Source organism: Myxine glutinosa, chromosome 10, assembly GCF_964187855.1.
Source record: "Myxine glutinosa chromosome 10, kmMyxGlut1.1, whole genome shotgun sequence".
NCBI lineage: Eukaryota > Metazoa > Chordata > Myxini > Myxiniformes > Myxinidae > Myxine > Myxine glutinosa.
Window position 1 is genome coordinate 134430368 of NC_136270.1, and position 18871 is coordinate 134449238.

The 18871-nt window shown below is 45.4% G+C and overlaps 1 protein-coding gene across 5 annotated transcripts in view; it reads left to right on the top strand.

The window, feature by feature from the left end:
• Positions 1-18871, top strand: part of RFWD3 (ring finger and WD repeat domain 3) — an 86133-nt gene that overhangs the window by 19592 nt on the left and 47670 nt on the right. For all 5 annotated transcript variants that reach the window (XM_078786145.1, XM_078786149.1, XM_078786150.1 and 2 more), the window contains exon 8: positions 11604-11718. In XM_078786145.1, coding sequence (XP_078642271.1) covers positions 11604-11718 — 115 coding nt within the window. The remainder of the gene's footprint in view (positions 1-11603; positions 11719-18871) is intronic.

Genomic DNA, 18871 nt, shown 5'->3' on the forward strand with positions numbered 1-18871 from the left:
GGGAGTGTATTGTATGAAAGTGTGATACAGAAAGCACTTTTTGTGTACTGTTGTATTGTACATCATGTTCATGTCTCTCAGGTTGGCCCTGTTTGAAATCTGGGTGATAATTATTTTAGTTATTGTTGAACATTACGGTCAGTTCTTTCAATTCAGTTAGAGTTCAATCTATTTCTGTTTCATAGTTTTTTTTGGAGAGACCTCAAAACTTCATTACCCACGTAACACATTGGACAGATCGTAGTGCCGAGATTCCCATGGAACCAGCGATTGTTTTGTGATGCTGGTAGTGGGTAAGCGAGGTCTGCTAAGAAACCGTGTTTCAATGGATTGTGCAGCGGTGCTCACCATGCTTACCGATTTGGGAATGACATATTACCTACGTAACAATTTAACGGACAACACACTTACGAATTAGTAACATTTTATTCATTAGTATTTACAAAGTAGGCCTTATTTGACATTTTTGAACTACAAATATCAAATATCAACAAAGGTATAAGCCACCTCTGCATATTTTGTTGCAAGCATAAAATGTGTACATCTTCCGACTATTTTACAACTCTGCTGTCTTACTCACGCAATATTTTGACGGACATGAGTTACGTGGGTAATGAAGTTTTGCGGTCTCTCCAAAAAAACTATGAAACAGAAATAGATTGAACTCTAACTGAATTGAAAGAACTGACCATAGTGTTCAACAATAACTAAAATAATTATCACCCAGATTTCAAACAGGGCCAACCTGAGAGACATGAACATGATGTACAATACAACAGTACACAAAAAGTGCTTTCTGTATCACACTCTTTCATACAATACACTCCCACACAAATGAAACGAGGCACTACTCGGCGATGATTTTATTTCCATTATAACTTTATTACATGTGCTCTCAAACAGAATTTAGCTCACATTCTTCGACCAACATATCCAGTCAAGAATACACTTCAAAGTAGGGTCCGTCAAAATGACCATTTATTGTGGAAATAGCCATGTACATATACATATACAAATGTACATGTATATGTACACTACCGGTCAAAAGTGTTAGAACACCTCAATTTTTCCAGTTGTTATTGAAATTTACGCAGTTTAATGTCTCAATGTACTCTGAAATTAAGCATAGAACAAATAAACAATTGGAGATAAAAAAGAAATCATAGAATCATTTTGTTTAACAAAATTTAATTTAAATTTTGACTCAGCAAAGTAGCCACCTTTTGCAGATATAACCGCCGAACACACTCGTGGCATTCTTTCTACAATGGAAATCAAATATTGTTCGGGAAGTTCTTCCCAACACGGTTGCAGAAGTTCCCACAAATGTGTTGCACTTGTAGTTTGCTTTGCTTTCACCCTTCTGTCCAGTTCATCCCAAACCAGCTCGATGGGGTTTAAGTCTGGAGACTGTGCTGGCCATTCCATGATTTGAAGCCCACCGTCGTGTTCTTTTCCTCGAAGGTAGTTTTGACATAACCTGGAGGTGTGTTTAGGGTCATTATCTTGCTGTAGGATGAACCCCTGACCAACGAGGCGTATACCAGAGGGTATTGCATGGCGCTGCAAAATGCTGTGGTAGCCCTTTTGGTTCAGGGTGCCAGTCACTCTGTGCAAGTCGCCGACTCTGGATCCAGCAAAAGAGCCCCAGACCATCACGCTTCCTCTTCTATGTTTGACAGTTGGTGTCACACACTGAGGAACCATCATTTCGCCGACTCAACGGCGTACAAAAACCCTACGTGATGAACCAAAGATTTCAATATTTGATTCATCGGGCCATAAGACCTTCCAGTCTTCAGTAGTCCACTGGTGGTGCTTCATGGCCCAGGCAAGCCTCTTTTTCTTATTTTGCCATCTTAGCATTGGCTTTCTGACTGCCACTCGACCTGTCAAACCTGCAGCTCGCAGTCTTCTCTTCACAGTTGAAACTGACACTTGCTTACTTCGACCAGTGTTAAGCTGTGCTTGAAGCTGTTGTCCTGTGAGCTGCCTATCACGCAAGCTGTTGACTCTCAGAAACTTGTCTTCTGATTCTGTTGTGGCTTTGGGTCTGCCATAGTGCTGTTAGCTAGATTCAAAATCCCGTCTCGGAACCGTCTCGATAAATTTTCAATTTTCATAACGGGATCTCGGGTCGGCTCGGTTCCTGACAAAGTAATACATAAAAAAAAAAAAAGCCTTCAAAAATAATGGAATTTCATTACAATATATAAACAACAATGAAAAAAATTCATTTCTGATGTTGAGTACTTAAATTCCGACTTAGCTTCCATTTACCGGGATGAAATAAAATACACCGCCTACATGCAGATGATCGGCCACCGATGGGACCGGGTTATCTCATTACAGTTTGTATTGTCGTGTAATTTCTTGCTCGGAATGTCAGAGAGAGGGAGAAAATGTTTCTGCCCAGGCATATTCGAGTCCCGGTTGGAGTTTCATTATCATTTTGTGAGTTGTGATCGGGCATGTCAAGCGTTCTCGTAGCTCGTGCGCGTACACGTACGACCGTTCGATATTCATGATAGTTCAATAGTTGCCACGTCCTGCTGCTGCGCACATGTGCATGTTACTTTTTTTTTAATAGTTCCGTTAAGCGGGCTATAATGACGCAGCGTTGCGTGCCTCAACTCAAATCGGAATGTACAATTTTTTGTTCAACCCGTTGATAGCCGTTCGGTGGACGGATCAAATATACCGACCCCTTATTCCAGAAATTGAAACTAATAACGCTAAATAACGCCTTTCATCGAATGTTCACGTGTTTTAACAATTGTCGACTGATAAGGCACCCAAGTTATCCGAGCCCATGCTTTGATCAACCCGACTGCGTTACCTGAATTCCTGGGAAGCCCACCAGGACAACGGCAGACATTTTCAGAAGTTCCTGCCACACAACGAAATATTTTTTATTCATATTTACCTCAGCGCATTTCAGCGCACGGAATCCACGGCATCAGAGCAGGTGGGCGCTGATTCGCTCAGAGCGATCACGTGATGACGCTATGAACGCTATGACGCTATGAAAAAAAAAATCACTCGCTTTGCCAAGGGGCTCGCTCCCCCCCCCCCCCCCCCCGTTCCCCTCCCCTCCCCCGCCCGGGTACTTCTGCTAGTAAATTATAAAGCAGGCGGTGTAGTGATAACCCCCCCCCCCCCTCCTTATTTTGACTCTGTGACTAAAGTAAACGTAATCAACTTATCAGGCCTAAAGTGGAGATAAGATAACCAAAATACTTTCACATTCAAACCGTCAAACCAAACCCCAAGGGATTCTTACAATTTATAGATTTAGCGTTGCAATTAAACATAAACGTTCATCAAAAACTCATTTCATAAAACTACATAATGTATTGTACTTGTATTAATACATTGTGTGTAGAATAATCCGTTATAAACGTGTTTTTAATCTAAATAAACATCGTCCCTCCATTCACGGGGCCTCGAGCGAGTCCCTCGATATTAATGTGCTAAAGACCCTAGCAACCACAATCCGTAACTCGTCTCCAAGGACGGACATGTGACCGCAGCGGGGCGGGGCGAGGCGGAGTGATACAGCGGAAGGATTCAACGGTTTAAATAAAGCCGCGGTGCGGGGGATTTTCATTGGGACCTTTATCCTGATTTCGTTACCTGCGCCACCAAAGGTCGATGGAGATTATGTTTTCACTCCTGTCTGTCCGTTTGTTTGTGAACACAATATCTCAAAAAGTTGTGGACGGATTCGGACGAAATTTTGTGGAGATGCAGCGTGTGTGACAAGGACGACATGATTAGATGTTGGTGAAGATCCGGATTCGGAATTCGGATTCGTTTGCAGTGCATTGTTTGTTGACAAGGGGAAAATCCTGGAACAGTGAGTTTACTTTATCTATCATCGTTTGTGTCAGTTCAGCTGCACTTGCGAAAAATGATGCTTGTGCAGAAGCAGAGTAATGAAAGCAAGGCTCAATAAATGCCTCTATTATGGAAAATATCTGCAAGAAGTTGGAATTTTAACCGGGATTTTTTTACCAAGAAATTGCGTCAGTCAATTTATCTCGGGACCGTCCCGAGACCGTCTCGAAAGCCGAAACCGCCGGGATTTCGTCCCGGTCTCGGATCGGTTGACAGCCCTAGTCTGCCAGACCTCTTCCTGTCAGAGTTTCCTCCAGTTTCCAATATACTACTTCCTGCAGTGCGATATTGTCCAAATAATGGTTCAGAGGGTGTAATAACAGTCTGTTCCAATACTGCTTTTATACAGACAGGGGGTTTGTAATCAAGTAATCAGCAGAGGTTGGGACACCTGTAGGAATTGTTTGCATCAACTTTCAAAGCTTAATTTACTTGCATTGCTGCAGAACAGCAGTAAGTTGTTAACCCAATACTTGTTCCCTGAAGAAGGCCTTTTAAGTTGAGTTCATCACATACTGAACCCTCCGGCGTCCGGCTTCCGGCTTCTGTCGTCTGTCATCGTCGTCGTCGTCTGTTGTCCGTTAACTTTTCGACGTTAATACTCCAGCGTCCACAAATATCAACTGATTCTGATCAAACTTGATATGCAGCATCCTTACCCCAAGGACCAGGTTGGTATTACATTTCAGCCCGATCCGTTGAAAAATGGCGGACTTAGGCGACCATTTTGTTTTTGGTCATGAAAACGACGTTAACACTCTAGCGTCCACAAATATTAACAGATTTTGATCAAACTTAGAATGTTTAACCCTTACCACACAAGGTAGGTTGCTATTGCATTCCAACCAGATCCATCACAAAATGGCCGCCATAGGCCGCCATATTGCTTTCAGCTAAAATTATTACACACGGTTGCTGGCTTTTCATTTAAGTCAAATCTAGTACAGAGTCAAATCAAGTACAATCTAGCACAGACCTACTTTAAAGTTGTCCAGTCAGTTCAGTTGAGTTCTGCTTCCCTGGAAGCTCTAGTTTACAATATAACCGTGCAATTTACATTATTTTCCCATTTTTGCTAACCTAAACGTTTTTTTTTTTAAACCCCGAACAGTTTATTGCTTACCTTTGTACCATTTCAGGTTATTCACTGGACATTAAACTGCGTAAATGTCAATGAAAACTGGAAAAATTGAGGTGTTCTAAAACTTTTGGACGGTAGTGTATCTATATTATAATTAATAGCCGTAGATGATTCTGTCTGTCTGTCTGTCTGTCTGTCTGTTGGGTGTCTGTCCGGGGTGTGGCTTACTCGGTTTGCAGAGTAGCTCCACCCATAGCTCCACCCATTCTGGGAGTGGCTTCATATAATTATAAACAAATATCCACCATTTTATTAACTTGCATAGCTTTGAGGCCTGTTTTGTAGGCCCGTGGTGTCTTGCTCTCTCTCCCAGTTTTATTTCAAATCAAATTCGATATATCATTTCATTTTTCACAGTCGCTAACATAGTTTTAGACTCGGTTGAAAAAAAACGGGAAGAAAATCCGATGAAAGTTGCCCATTATAGAACGAAATGAATTCTCAAACGCCTGTAACTTCAAGGCCATTGAGTCTCTCTCATGCCTTTATCTCCAATCTAACTCACCATATGATTTCATTTTTATCGATGGTTTTAGATGGTCAGCAATAATTGAGAACATTCCACACACGCGGGAAAATGCAGAGATATATTTTTAAAAATCGCGTCATGGTGCATCATACACCGCCCAACATGACACCGACGGCAACGTGTCGATATATATATACACAAAGAATTAAGTTAAGCACCCCCCCCCGTTTTTTTACAACCTCGCACATTACAAGTTTGTTGTCGTCAAAACAGTGTAATATACCCATGATATTGCTATATTTTCTGGAGAAGTGATATTATGGTCACATAAAAACATAACAATCATGCCGTTTTCATTATTTTATTCTGAATAATTTAAGGTGAAATTTTTTGGGAATTTTAGGCATATTTTCACCTCAATTTAAGTATGGAGCTATAGGTCCATCACGGACAGTGTGGATGACGTATATGTTTTCTAACGTACAGTCATTGTTCTGAGAAGACCTCTAGCGATCTTTGCGTCAATAACGTGTGTAGGACCCACGTGATCGGATCACTACTCAACCCAACTCAACCCTACGAGTGCACTCATCTGCATTTCATCAATGGATAATTGCTAATGTCATACCAATCATTATTTGATCTCACATACCTTAGAATATATGCCAATGTATACATATACACAAAGAATATATATTAGGGGGTGCTTACCTTAATTCGTTGTGTAGGGGTGCTTAACTTAATTCTTTGTGTATATATTAAAAATTAGCTTTTGCTTTTCCGTTAAGATATATTACTTTTTCGTTTGATGACAGTCGTCACAAAAACGTCAACAATGATGCCGACATATATTTCTTCATTTTTATTTCATTCAACATTATTAGCCAGAAGTAAAATATGTTTCAGGAAATTACCGAGAGATATTTCTTCGTTTTTTTTATTAGTTATGTGCGCATACACTTTAAATAGGTTTATTTGAAATCTTTAATTTTCCACAATATAATTTAGTTGCCATTTATCATTTGATGATTACGAGACACTTCCTCTTGAGGATCGTGACAATTCATGCGCTGCGTGGAAACTTCTATTTCCAAAATGAATGAGACGCTCGATGAAGAACGCAGACATGAACAGGATGTAGCAAGAAAACGAATGAGACGGGCGAACGAGTCCATCGACGAACGTCAATGCAAACTTGCGGGGTCACCCGTGGGAATCCCACGGGCATGGATGTGTGTGACATTTCGACATATTGAGTTAGATGCTGCACATTCATTTTTACAAAATGGTTACTGGCAAGTCATCAGATCCAGAAATGGTGTAAAAAAACAAAAAAAAACAAAAAACACCTTCAGAGGCCATTTTTCCCCGCAAGCGGGGGTTGGCCTTTTTCGGGAACCGTGGTTGTTGTTGTTTTTTCGGTCCCCTTTTTGAAGCAATGTTTTATGGCCACCAGAAATGGTGTAATGAACACAATTTATTTACGCGCAAGCAAGAAAGCAAGACGGGCCGATTTCCGATTCCGACGGGCGAGACGGGCCGATTTAGAGCAAGAAAAAGAACGAGACGGGAGAAAAACGAGAGAAACGAGACGGGGAAAGCCGATTGAAGAGGCGAGTGAGGAGCGATTGGAGAGGCGAGTGAGGAGCGATTGGAGAGGCGAGTGAGGAGCGATTGGAGAGGCGAGTGAGGGGCGATTGGAGAGGCGAGTGAGGGGCGATTGGAGAGGCGAGTGAGGGGCGATTGGAGAGGCGAGTGAGGGGCGATTGGAGAGGCGAGTGAGGGGCGATTGGAGAGGCGAGTGAGGAGCGATTGGAGAGGCGAGTGAGGAGCGATTGGAGAGGCGAGTGAGGAGCGATTGGAGAGGCGAGTGAGGAGCGATTGGAGAGGCGAGTGAGGAGCGATTGGAGAGGCGAGTGAGGAGCGATTGGAGAGGCGAGTGAGGAGCGATTGGAGAGGCGAGTGAGGAGCGATTGGAGAGGCGAGTGAGGAGCGATTGGAGGGGCGAGTGAGGATCGATTGGAGGGGCGAGTGAGGATCGATTGGAGGGGCGAGTGAGGAGCGATTGGAGGGGTGAGTGAGGAGCGATTGGAGGGGCGATTGGAGGGGAGAGTGAGGAGCGATTGGAGGGGAGAGTGAGGAGCGATTGGAGGGGAGTGTGAGGAGCGATTGGAGAGGAGTGTGAGGCGCGATTGGAGAGGAGTGTGAGGCGCGATTGGAGAGGAGTGTGAGGCGCGATTGGAGAGGAGTGTGAGGCGCGATTGAAGAGTGTGAGGCGCGATTGGAGAGTGTGAGGCGCGATTGGAGAGTGTGAGGCGCGATTGGAGAGGGGTGTGAGGCGCGATTGGAGAGGAGTGTGAGGCGCGATTGGAGAGGAGTGTGAGGCGCGATTGGAGAGTGTCAGGTGGAGAGGAGTGAGGGGTCACATATTATGTGAAATAAATAAATTGTGTTCATCACACCATTTCTGGATCTGATGACTTGCCAGTAACCATTTTGTAAAAATGAATGTGCAGCATCTAACTCAATATGTCGAAATGTCACACACATCCATGCCCGTGGGATTCCCACGGGTGACCCTGCTAGTATATATATATACAACAACAACATGCATTTTAAGGCCATTTTCCCTGCTTGAGCGGGGGTTAGCCTTGCGGTCCCCATGACAATCTTCTCCATTTTGCCCTATTTTCTGCATCTCTCCTTGTTAACCCCCTTGCCCGCATTTCTTCTTCCACCATCTTTAGCCAAGTCTTTCTCGGTCTTCCCCGTCCTCTACTTCCTTCTACATTAATTTCCATCACTCTTCTCAACCAGTCACTTTCATCCTTCCTCAACACATGACCAAACCATCTCAACCTGTTCCTCTTCATAGCACCAATCACAGGCAATATTCCCATCATCTTTCACAATTCATCATTTGTCTTCCTCTCTCTCAACGATACTCCGCACATCCATCGAACCATTCGCATTTCCACCCTTTCCAGCCTTCGTTGCTGCTCTACATTCATTACCCATGTCTCGCTCCCATAAATCATAACACTTCTCACACATGCAGCATACACCTTTCCCTTCAGCTTCAGCGACACTCTCCTCCTCATCAGCACGCCACTCAGTTCCCGAAACTTCTTCCATGCACATCTCACTCGAGCAACCGTTGCCGAGTCTGATCCACCTTCTCGATTCAGCATGTCTCCGAGGTAGCAAAATGTTTTCACACCTTCCAGCTTCACGCCCTCTCCAAGATCCAACTCAACATTTCCTCCATCTGCAGCTCCCTCTGTGCACACCTTACATTTGAATGTAGCTGCCACACTAGTAAATGACCCTCTCAGACCACTACATTTTTGATGAACCCACTCAGCGCACATTGTACATTGAATTGAGTTCACTCCGACACCCTTCCTGCACACAGCACACGGCCACTTCCCAGTTCTTTCCACCTCACCACATGCTTTACCACTTGCCATCACCTTCGTCTTTCCGATATTCACCTTCAGACCTTTTGTCTCCATACATTCCTTCCACTTGTTCATCTTTTCCTTCAGTCCATCCATACTTTCCGCAATCAACACCAGATCATCTGCATACAATGCATGTGTATATATATGTATATATATATTGTTGCGGATCTCAGATTACGGCACTCCCCTTACCGAAGGGGGTTTAATCCCCTCGTCTATTACACTGGCCGTCCGAGTCATAGAAGATATCGCGCTCCTTTGCGGGGGTTGAGGTTGACCAGGGTGACTGGTCAATGGAGTCCCAGATACCTTCGCCAACCTCGCCGCAAAGCAGGGCGCTACTTCTGCCCGAGCCACGGACAAGATGGAATTTTGCCGAGCGGTTTAGCAATCCGCAGCTCGAGCCGTGAGCAGAAAGACTAACCCGATTCTGAGCGGTTCCTATGTCGTGCCACCGATATTCAATTGGGGACAGGACACAAGCGATCGGATGAGAGAAACCGAAGAATAAGAAGGGTGAAGGAAGAACAAATATGGTTTATTTACTACACTAAAAGAGGAAACGAAAGAAGGGAATATACAAGAAGAAGGAAATAAAAGGACATAGGGCAAGCTTATTTAAACAGTCTTAACTTATCACGACCCCAGGACAAACAGACAGACTCACACGGAATGGTAGCTGGTAGGGGAGGAAGGTCCAGGCAGATGGTTCCAGGCGATGGGATCCGTCCAGGCTCCGGGTCCGCGGGCGAAGAACGGCAGGCAGCTTCGCGTATTGTTGGCGCGCGACCGGACCTTACATATGCGAGGGGCTGGAATCTGCGTACGTATAGCGTGCTGAACGCTCTCAAAACCAACGGCAGTTCGTGTCAAACGATCGTCCCAAGCGATCCTCCGCGCAATGTTCTTATCATTCGCCGCCTCTGCGCTGTTCTCTCGAGTTTGCCGATCATCTGCCGATCTTCTATCCTCCCTCGATCTCCTTGAAGTAGTTCGCGGCGGCACTTTTATTACCTGCCTCGCGTATCAAGCCGCGTCCGCTTCGCTCCGCCTACCGGTGAACACGCCTCGGCCCGGATTGGTCGCGAGGATTCATTGGTACCTCCCCTCGTGACGCATTGATGGGGCCACGCCTATGTTCCTGGCCGCTCCTCCCTTCTTCTCCCACTCTGCCACGTGGCTTATGGCAGCGGGCAGGAACAAACCAAAAGGCAGCGGACGCTGAGGCGTCTGCGGCTGGTAGAATAGCGCAATATGATTTGGAGGGCAGATTATGCCGCAATATGAATGGAATGGGAATTTGAGAAGGGGCCTAGGTTATTTGATTAATACAACGCAGATTCAACTATTGGAAACAGATCCTTACCTGAAACACATACTAATGAAATAACTAAAGAAGAAGACTATGGTGTGCTACGTGTTGCTCGTGGCCTAACTAGGGTGCAACCTTAGACCTTTACACCAAAAATGGGAATATTTACAGGGGATTATTTATCAGGGAACATTTACAAAAATTTACCGAGTTGCCAAAGTTGCCAAGTACCAAATTTACCAAGTTGCCAAGTACCAAATTTACCAAGGCGACAAACAGGGTTGGCGGCAGGAAGGGCATCCAGCCGTAAAACATTGCTTCAAAAAGGGGACCAAAAAACAACAACAACCACGGTCCCCGAAAAGGCCAACCCCCGCTTTGCGGGGAAAAATGGCCTCTAAACAGTGGTTTTTATTTACAAAAATTTACCAGTTGGAGGGTTCTAAAAACCACAACAATATATATGTAAAAAAAATATATAAATTTGTATAGCCAGCCCTCACTTCCCAAGACCCTCACTTCCCTCACTCACAAGATTCACACCCTCACTTCCCAAGTAACAGATGACAGAACGTTGCTCAGAGGCGGTGCATGAATGACACAAGCAGCCAAAATATTTTTTTCTAGAGGAATCCAGGCCTTAGTAAAGCGCTGGAAAAAATGCATTGAACGCAATGGAGATTATGTTGAAAAATAACAGTTGTTACACACGTACATGCAATAAAGAAGCTGTGAAAAATATTTTAAGGTTACTTATTGACTGCCCCTCGTGTGTGTATATATATATATATATATATAGCTAATGCTGTCTCTGTCTGTTCCACCCTGAAACACAGGAACACTCCTCAGAGAGAAAAATAACTCTTAAGTAAAACTTGCTTCATATTAATCCAAGCCTTTTGGGGAAATTGTAAAAAATAATTCATTCAGCCAAAATAATGAAACCCTGGCGATGTATAAATAACATGAGTGCTGCCTTGCTCACTCCAGGAAATGCATTATTTTCTTGCTGTTGAGAAATGTATGACGTCCCATTTTTGAGCTCTTTCAACCTGCGCAGGAATAAAACCTCGGGTTTTTTTTTTTTTTTTACATTGTGGAATTTTTACCACAGGCTTCTGTGAGTTCTAACATAATGATCAAATGATAATGTTGATTGAAGGGATGGAATTGTTTAGTCTTGGTCGTTTGATTATTTTTGCCTCCATAACTTTTTTTTTTTTCCAAACACTTTCCTCTTTGTCGCATTTTATCGCAATTTGTACATGTTTAAACAAACAGCCTTTGCGGTTTTGTTTTGTTGTTTTATTTTTCCAGGGAGCTTGAGAAGGAAAGGGAGTTGCGAATGTCCTGTCAGCAGAACGCACAGCTGCACAGCTTGCAGCTTCAGGCCTTGCAGAACGAGCACAAGATGTTGCAGCAGCAAATTAAGGCACGAACAGACTTCCCACTTTTACTGGGATCCTGCAGTATTTATTAGCGCTGAGGAAGCGCCTCTAGCGAATGACTTCCAGCCAGTGTAACGCGAATTCCTGTCACAGGAATTCTGAGATCATATAAGTGTGACGTGGCAGTTCCTGATTGGTTCGTGTTGGGGAACCCCTTCTCGCTGCCGACGTGACGTAAATTCGCGCACGCGCACTGGTGAAGCGCGAGATTCGGCCCAATAACAAAAGTGGATATGTCAAATCTTACTCGATCCCATATTACATGTACTTTCATTGCATACAAATTATACTTCCTCCTAGAAATTCCATGCCCGAACCTCAGCACAATCCAAGAGGATTCACTTGTTTGCCCTTCATTCTGTACGCTATCCTACCAAAAGTTGTGGACACTTCCCAGTTGAGAAGAATTGCTCACACTCGTTTTTGTTTCATATGGGAAAGAATATCACCGATGTAGAGGGTAAATTCTCGGGGAATAGTCTCATTCCTCACTTTTGGAGCAACACATCCGAGAGGAACAGGACAACATTTTTGTTTTGTTTTCGATACAAAATTGAGGCTCATTGAAAAGCAAGGTGATAAGAGGTTAACAAGGCAATGAACAAATAGCAGAGCAACAATTTGTCAAATGAAACGATGGAATGAACGAAATGGGAAAAGAGCGACTTCGACCTCTGCACGGCAGCAAAGTTAAAGTATTTTTTTCCATTCGTGTCTTCGTCAATTCCTACTCGTTTTTTATTGTGCATGTGTTGCAGTGTGTTTTCCAGTTGGTGTTGATTTGCAATTCATGCAAACTTTTGTTCAATTTAATCTTTTTCTGTTCCCACCGCGTGCGCGGCCTGGTTTCTCTCGGCTTCCCTCCCCCCATCGGTGTTTTGTGAATTTAAGTTCTTTCCTTCGCTGTATTGCTTATTTCTTAGATTTTCTCTTCTCCCCCTAACTGCCCCGAACATCGACCACTTGTCTAACGTTTTAAATACCGTCTGGCAAATACCGTAATTAATCGTGTTCTGCTCCTCGTGTGCGGCCTTGTACCCCCGTCGGTGTTTGTCAACTTCAGTCCCCTACTTCGTGTTTTGCTTGGCTCTTAGATTTTTCTCTTCTACCCCGAACATAATACTCTTTGTCTGACGTTTTAAATCCCCAGCCCCCCCCCCCCCAAAAATAAAAAATAAATAAATAACCAAAAACATTTATTTTCCTTTCTCCACGTGTGCTGTTGTCTCATCCTGTACTTCTGTCCAGGTGTGCTGTTCGCCCCGCCACCATTATCTCCTTGCCATCCACCTTTTGCCCTGTTCACGTGACTCGTGGTGGTCCCTCTCGGCCCTCCCCCCGTTGGAATTTTGTGCATTTAAGATTGTTCACGGTTCTGTTTAAATATTATTTAAATATGTTTAAACTTTCCCCTTCAGTGTTTTATTCAGTGGTATATTACAACACGCTGTTTTTCTTCATATTTAAAAGGCTTCTTTCAATTTCCTCTCAAACTCATTCCACTTCAAAAAAAATAAATTAAATCCCTTATAACTCTAAATCACTGCATGCTCCAAATTCACATTCATTCCATCCCTCCTCCATCGTTCTTAATCGGATTGCTGACTTGAAAATCACAATAAACCCAATTTGTTATCAATGTTCGTCTTTCATAAATCATCCACTTTCTAAACTCCCCTCTTACCCCTCCCCTCCGAATCCCCCCCCTTTGCCCCTACACTCCTAAACTCCCCCCTTCCCCCTCCACTCCTAAACTCCCCCCTTGCCCCTCCCCTCCTAAACTCCCCCCTTGCCCCTCCCCTCCTAAACTCCCCCCTCACTCCTCCCCTTCAAAACTCCCCCCCAACCCCTCCCATTCAAATCTCCTCCCATAGCATTCCTCTCCAATTCTCCCTCCCCCCTCCTCCTCCTCAAAGCTGCCTCCTCCCCTTCTACTTTCCTCTGCCCCCCCCCCCCCCCTCAAACAACCCCTCACTGTGCCTCATCCCTTCACCATCAAACCTTTCGTTCTCCTCATCCTTACCTTTCTTGCAACTCTTCTGTAATCTCTGACACACTATCAACTGCTCTCCCTACATCCCCCTCTCATCCTTCATCTTACCCTACCTCTCCCCTCCCCTGTCCTGTACCCGATGCTCCCCCTCTCTCTTCAATTAACGGTATGGACCTCAAACATCCGGGGGCTTCGCTCAAACCTGACTGATCTCTCCATACAGGTTGCTTCTGACAATCCAGACTTGATCTGCTTAACAGAAACTTTCCTCCTTCAAGATGTCTCTGATTCCTTAATATCTCTTCCTGGTTAATCCCTCCTCCAGTATGATAGACCTGAGCCTCGTCCTGGTGGTGGGGTGGCTATCTTTATCAAAAACTCTCTTCCTCACTCTCCTTGCACTGCCCTCTCTCCACCTCACCCCCAGGAGTACCTCTGGCTACGGCTTCCTCTCCGCTCCCACCTTTTGTTCATATGTGTTCTGTACCGTCCTCCAAACAGTGATGACTCCATTTACATTTCACTGTCTGACAACATGGACCAACTTCTATCCACTCATCCCAACTCTCTCTTCCTAATATGTGGCGACTTAAACTGTCATCATGCCAGCTGGCTGGGTGTGGGTTCATCTCTCACCAGCCATGGCACCTCAGCAAAGGACTTCTGCGACTCACTGGGATTGACACAATCTGTCAATTTCCCGACCCAGATCTCAGCCAACGGTGTATCTTCTCTTCTAGACTTGGTTATGACAAACTTCCCTGCAAATGTCTGCTGCTCTTCTTCTGCCCCAATCGGTTCTTCTGATCATGTGCTTGTTAAAGTGGACATCTCTCTGGCCATTCTCAGAGAGCCTCCTCAACTTTGCCGAGTCTGGCATTTCACTCAGGCCGACTGGCACGGTCTTCAAGCAGCCATCATTCATCTGGACTGGTCTCCCATCTCCACTGCCTCTGACATCAACTCATCCTGGGAATTCTTCCAAAGCAAACTGCTCTCTCTCATGCACAGATTTATCCCATCTCGTCTTCAGTTGTCTTACCCTTCCTCCCGTCCATGGTACACTGAATCTTGTGGTGTCGTCCGGCAGCTAAGCTAAATATAGCATAACAATTGTGCATTTTGTGAGGAAAGCACCAAATTTGGCACACTAGTAGACTATCATATTATGAAAAGATCTGGATATTGGGCCATCTCAGATTCAGAGATTTGATTTTTGCAAGATTTTTTTTTTTTTTTTTTTTTTTTTTTTTTTTTTTGTATACAATATCGAGGCTCGTGAAAGAGCGAACATTAATCACATGAACACACAGAAATACAAACCGACACATAAAACATATAACATAGGGAGCGGTAGACAAGATGGGGAGAGAGGGGGAGAGAGGGGGAAGGACACAAACACAACATTTGAGAGCAGGGACCGAGAGACATGGAGACATCGAGAGATCTGAGAGAGGGCGAGGGCTTTGGGGGGGGGGGGGGCGTGGGAAGGGGGCAGTGGGAGAGGTATAAAACATATGGACACTGCCAGGACTTCCAGGAAAGAAGTTGGAATTTCAAACAAGGTGGATCTGGGGTGAATTAGCGGGGGTAGAAAAGATCAAGGTTTTGGATGGGGGAAGATAAGAGATGGTGGTGAACAGCTGTTTTAAAGACCTGGAGGGAGGAGTGGGATTGAAGGGAGTGAGGGAGTTTGTTCCAGAGGCGGGAGAAAAGAGGAATGAAAGAGTGAAGGTGAGCGGAGAGCCGAGATTTCGGCAGTTTAACCATCAGAGGGTTGCTGGCAGATCTTGTGCGACCTGTAGGAATATTTGGGGGACAGAGCACAGAGAGAGCTGGGGGTGCAAGGCCGGAGAGGAGTCGGTAGAAGACAGAAAGAGATTTTGCAGATTTGCAAGCTGAGATTGCAACGCCAGGGACGGCCGACTCCTTCCTGCGAGCTGCCCACGTAACCCGCACAAGAAGAGCTCATCGAATCACTGCAGCGGCACTGCACATCCTGCAACACCGTGCGTATGAACGCCACTGTATGACATATGCTGATGATGCAGAAGACCTGCCTGATTTCGAAGACTGGTGTCACCAGAGAGGAGAAGACATTCCCAACTTTCAGTACTGGGCAACTGTGCTGGAACTAGAGATGTTGGTACTGGTCTACGTGCGTTCTCTGCGGCAGGCTTCATTCACGACGTACCTTGATGCCCTGACGGAACTGGTCCCATGGTTCCATGCCTTAGACCACACACACTATGCCAGGTGGGTCCCTGTTCACCTGAGGGACATGGTTGCACTCCCAATGAAGCACCCAGATGTAGCCAGAGAATTCAGGGCTGGCAACTTCACTGTACAGAAGACGAAGAAGGTGTTCTCTTCGATCCCAATCAAATCGAAATCTTGCAAAAATCAAATCTCTGAATCTGAGATGGCCCAATATCCAGATCTTTTCATAATATGATAGTCTACTAGTGTGCCAAATTTGGTTCTTTCCTCGCAAAATGCACAATTGTTATGCTAAGTTGCCCCACTAGTGAGGCAGTTGCCCTGAAACAACTTGCCTTTGCCTCTTCGAAAGCTAATCCAACTGAAGGCAATCTCAGTTCCTTCCACCAAGCTCAGAACAAGTGTGTGTCTACCCTCAGGAGTGCCAGGAAGCACTATCTCTCCACACTCAAGAATGAACTCTCAAACCTGTCTCCTTCCTCCAAATCCTGGTGGCGTCTGGTCAAATCCGTTTCTGGTGTTTGTTCCCCCTCCATCCCCTCCCTTACCTCAAATGGCTACACAGTTGACACCGCACGTGACAAAGCCGAATGCCTCACCTCTGTGTTTGCCTCAAAATCTTGTGTCCCAAACCCATCTCTCTCTGTTCCCACCTTACCCAGTCGAACCCAACTGCTCCTGGACTCTGTGTCCTTCTCTCCTGACAAGGTGCCAGAGTTTTTGTCAAACCTCCACTCTGATTCTGCAACTGGACCAGACGGCATCAGCCCACGGGTCCTAAAATCCTGCTCTGCCGCTCTATCTCACCCTCTCTCTGTTCTTTTCACCCTCTCTTTTGCTCAAGGTCATCTGCCAGCATCCTGGAAATCAGCAAACATTACCGCTTTACACAAAAAAGGTGCAAAAACAGATCCTTGCAACTACAGACCAATCAGCCTGCTCCCAATTATCAGCAAAGTCATGGAATCCATCATTGCTTCGGATATCAAATCCTTCCTCTTCTCCAATGGCTTGATCTCCGATCATCAATTTGGATTCAGACCAGGTCATTCTACTCTGGACATGCTGCTTCTGCTGTCTCAACAATGGATGGAGGTCCTCAATGCCAAACAGAAAATCAGAGCCGTCTCCCTTGACATATCACGTGCCTTCGATACAGTCTGGCACCCAGCTCTGCTCACCAAACTCTCCTCCTATGGTATCCATGGAAATCTCCATGCATGGCTTGCGGACTTCTTCTCTGGTCATAGACAACGTGTGGCCCTGAATGGATTTCTCTCATCTCCCCTTCCTGTTCAGGCTGGAGTTCCCCAAGGCAGTGTTCTGGGCCCTGTGCTTTTTCTGGTCTTCATCAATGATCTCTCCGACTCTCTGGAAAATCCTCTCTATCTCTTTGCTGATGACTCCACTCTCTGTCGCTCCATTCCTCTTCCCTCAGATCGGCAGTCTGCAGCCTCCTCACTCTCTGAAGACCTGGACAAAATCACAGACTGGTCAAACAAGTGGAACATGTCTTTCAATCCTGACAAATCTCACACTCTTACTATGTCTCTCCGCAAAGATCGACTGGACAACCCTCCCATCTACTTTCTCAACAATCCTCTCCAAGAAGTTCTGTCGCTCAAGCTTTTGGGTCTCACTATCTGCCATGATCTTTCTTGGGAAAACCACATTTCCAAGCTGGCCTCCAAAGCCAGTCGCCGACTGGGCATCCTCCGTCGTGCGAAGTCCTTCCTCGGCACACCTGAGCTCCTCACCACATCCAAGGCTTTCATCCGCAGCTCAATGGAATACTGTTCTCCCCTATGGGCCGGTGCTCCTGCCTCACACCTAGCTCGGCTTCACGCTGTTGAAACCAAAGCTTTCAGAATCATTGGAATCTCCCGTGATGAAGCTATCTCCGAGGGCCTTTCACTCACTCACCGCAGACAGGTACGTGGTCTGTCTGTCTTCTACCGACTCCTCTCCGGCATTGCTCCCCCAGCTCTCTCTGTGCTTTGTCCCCAAAATATTCCTACAGGTCGCACAAGATCTGCCAGCAACCCTCTGATGGTTAAACTGCCGAAATCTCGGCTCTCTGCTCACCTTCACTCTTTCATTCCTCTTTTCTCCCGCCTCTGGAACAAACTCCCACACTCACTTCAATCCCACTCCTCCCTCCAGGTTTTTAAAACAGCTGTTCACCACCATCTCTTATCTTTCCCCATCCAAAACCTTGATCTTTTCTACCCCCACTAATTCACCCCAGATCCACCTTGTTTGAAATTCCAACTTCTTTCCTGGAAGTCCTGGCAGTGTCCATATGTTTTATACCTTTCCCACCCCCCCCTTCCCATGCCCCCCCACCCCAAAGCTCTCTCCCTCCCACAGATCTCTCGATGTCCCTGCTCTCAGATGTTGTGTTTGTGTTCCTCCCCCTCTCGCCCTATCTTGTCTACCGCTCCCCATGGTATATGTTTTATGTGTCGGTTTGTCTTTCTGTGTGATAAATGTTAGCTCTTTCACGAGCCTCGATCTTGTATACAAAAAAAAAAAGAAAGACTAATGGAGAAAGAGGTGAGGAAATGTTGTCACCTGCAAGTAACAGGTTCGGGTTTTGTTAGTAGGGTTAATGAGGGTAGGACCTGAGATGGTTGGGATGAGCTGTGACCTGAGATGGTCATGCGCCAACCACCTCGTACTGGAAGCTGTGTCGACTGTTGGGAAGAGTGAGATCTGACAGCCTCAGTTCCATAGATGGGAAAAGCGAGGAATACAAGTCACCATGTCCAGTCAGACTAGATTTTGAGATAATTTGAATGGTGACCATGAACCGCTGTGCCACACCGGCACCTGCTGCTCTGGTCCTAACCAACAGTTGGTGCCTGCCACACATCCATCTGACTTCTTCCTGCATAGCCGGTGATGTCATTCTCAGTCAGTAG